This window comes from Pygocentrus nattereri, chromosome 3 (genome assembly GCF_015220715.1).
Source record: "Pygocentrus nattereri isolate fPygNat1 chromosome 3, fPygNat1.pri, whole genome shotgun sequence".
Lineage (NCBI taxonomy): Eukaryota > Metazoa > Chordata > Actinopteri > Characiformes > Serrasalmidae > Pygocentrus > Pygocentrus nattereri.
In genome coordinates this window covers 1,294,671-1,297,170 of record NC_051213.1, presented here as the reverse complement: position 1 = coordinate 1,297,170, position 2,500 = coordinate 1,294,671, and the positions used below count along the sequence as shown (strand labels likewise).

The window sequence follows — 2,500 nt, the reverse complement described above, 5'->3', positions numbered from 1 at the left end:
AGGTCGTGACCCATAATAAGCCCTTGGGGTGGTAGGGCATGAGGCCTGGGTGAGGGGAGGAGAGAGGAAGTGCTCTTCAGCTGTCCGGTCCAGGCTGAACGAACGAGCTCGGGTTTCAGGAACGCTGGACAGAGAGAACGAGAACCGGCATTACGGCATTTGGCTGACGCTCTTATCCAGAGCGACTTACAATTTGAGCATTTTTATACAGGGAGGTGAAGGTGGTGTTAGGAGTCTTGCCCAAGGACTCTTATTGGTATAGTGTGGTTACCCAGGCGGGGCACTGAACCCCAGTCTACAGCGCAGAAGGCAGAGGTTTTACCTGGTTAACTGGCATAATTCATACAGAACATATACATAATACATACAGTGACATATGGCTTTCAGATTCCCTCGTATCCAACTTATCTTATTCACATATGGATATATATGGCAACATACTTATGGGACATATTTTAATATACACACATATGTGTAGCACATCTTTAACAATAAATATCATTTAACTTAATATTACATAGTATATCTATATATATAGTATAGTATATCACTGCTGTTGGAACAAAACCTTTACAGGAGAAGGAAAAAACCTACTTTACTTTTAATGTAAGTCAATGGAACCAGAATTTTCTCCAAGAAATTCTGGGCTGTTTCTTTTGGTCCATTTCTCATGAAAGTTACACACAGTATAAAGAGCAACAAGTATTTTCAAATTATGTCAAAAACTGAAAAATGACCACAAATGGACATACAAGGTTTTATACAACATAAAACAACATAAGATTATATGCATCCTATTTCTTCCATGTCCTTCCTAATCAAGTAACAATTAGTATAATAGCAACAAAACTACACTAAAAACATGCACATTGTAGGCTATACGGTAAAATATTTAAATCATGAAATAGATAAAAATCTTGTCCCGGACACATTTAAATAATTTAATATTTAAAAGATATTATTAACAGATAAAACAATAACTAGTACCTGTAAGGTAAAGAAGTAGCAGGTAAATATCTTTCAGTGAGTGTCAAGGGTGTAAAAATGTGATCAGTTGGTATTTTTTAGAACTTTAAAGATTTGTAAACTCGATTGTGCCTTAAACTCAGCTCATTAAAAAGCTTCGCTCTGCATGTGAGAGACTTTACACCATATTTCTTTGTTTACTTGCTGTATTTTCTTTTTTGGAACTTTCAGTTTTCATTGGCTGTTGCAGGAACATGTTCAGATTGAGTCGTTGATCGGTTTACACTAGATTCATCTGATTAACTCCGATTCGTCTGATTAACTCTGATTCGTCTGATTAACTCTGATTCGTCTGATTAACTCCGATTCGTCTGATTAACTCTGATTCGTCTGATTAACTCTGATTCGTCTGATTAACTCCGATTCGTCTGATTAACTCTGATTCGTCTGATTAACTCTGATTCGTCTGACTAGTAAAGACAGTGGTTCTATATAGAGCTATGAACACTCAAAGACACATGTTCATGCTTAAATGGTTCTTTGCATGGTAAAATGTTTTCTCAGACTGACAGAGAATGTGTTGTATATGGTTCTACACAGCACCAACTAGGGTTCTGCTGTTGTTAATGATGTCAAGCTTGTAACAACAGAAGAACCACTCTTGGGGGGGGCAGTCGTGGGCTGGAGGTCAGGGAACCAGCCTCGTGACCAGAAGGTTGCTGGTTCGATCCCCAGAGCCGACGGCACATGACTGAGGTGTCCTTGAGCAAGACACCTAACCCCCAACTGCTCCTTGGGCGCTGCGGATAAGGCTGCCCACCGCTCCGGGCAAGTGTGCTCACTGCCCCCTAGTGTGTATGTGGTGTTTCACTGCACGGACGGGTTAAATGTGGAGGTGGAATTTCCCCGTTGTGGCACTAATGAGGGTCACTTCATCTTAATCTTCTCCAACAATATGAAGAACCATTTCATCGGCAATCTGAAACATTAGTGTTGCACGTTGTTTTTTTGTTTGTTTGTTTTGTGGTTTTACTATAAGAGTTATTTTTTTCACGTTTACATTTTCTAGATCTGGCACACCTCCAATGTTCACTTCTGGGTTTTAAACCCCGTTTTTCAGCATCAAATCGTCCAGCAGTGCGTTGATACAGTACACCGTCAGAAAGTTTGAAACCTCAGGATTCAAAACCCACAAATCATTTCATGATCCGTTATTCACAGCAGTTACAAGCGCCTCATTTGCATCTTAAGCACCAAATGAGCAAACGCTAGTAAATCTGCCAGATACGGGTTGTGCTGAGGCTCAGTTGTGGCTGTAAAATGAAGGAGGCCGGCGAATCTAGAGAAATAGGGACTGATCAGTTTAGAGATCTATGAGTCACGAGAAAATAAACTTCCCCATTCTGGACTCTTTTACTCTGTGTCAGTAATTCATACAATTATTCCGACCGAGGGGGAAAAACTTGACAGTGTAATCTTTCAAATGAAATCAAGATCATGATGGTAGCCCAAAGTATGTGAGAACAGCTCCCCC

The 2,500-nt window shown here is 40.1% G+C and overlaps 1 protein-coding gene across 3 annotated transcripts in view; it reads right to left on the bottom strand.

Annotated features, from left to right (window-relative positions):
- si:ch211-234p6.5 overlaps positions 1–2,500 on the bottom strand; it is a 52,907-nt gene that overhangs the window by 31,388 nt on the left and 19,019 nt on the right. For all 3 annotated transcript variants that reach the window (XM_037536988.1, XM_037536990.1, XM_037536989.1), the window contains one exon: positions 1–124. This exon is cut by the window's left edge and continues 102 nt beyond it. In XM_037536988.1, the coding sequence (XP_037392885.1) occupies positions 1–124 (124 nt within the window). The remainder of the gene's footprint in view (positions 125–2,500) is intronic.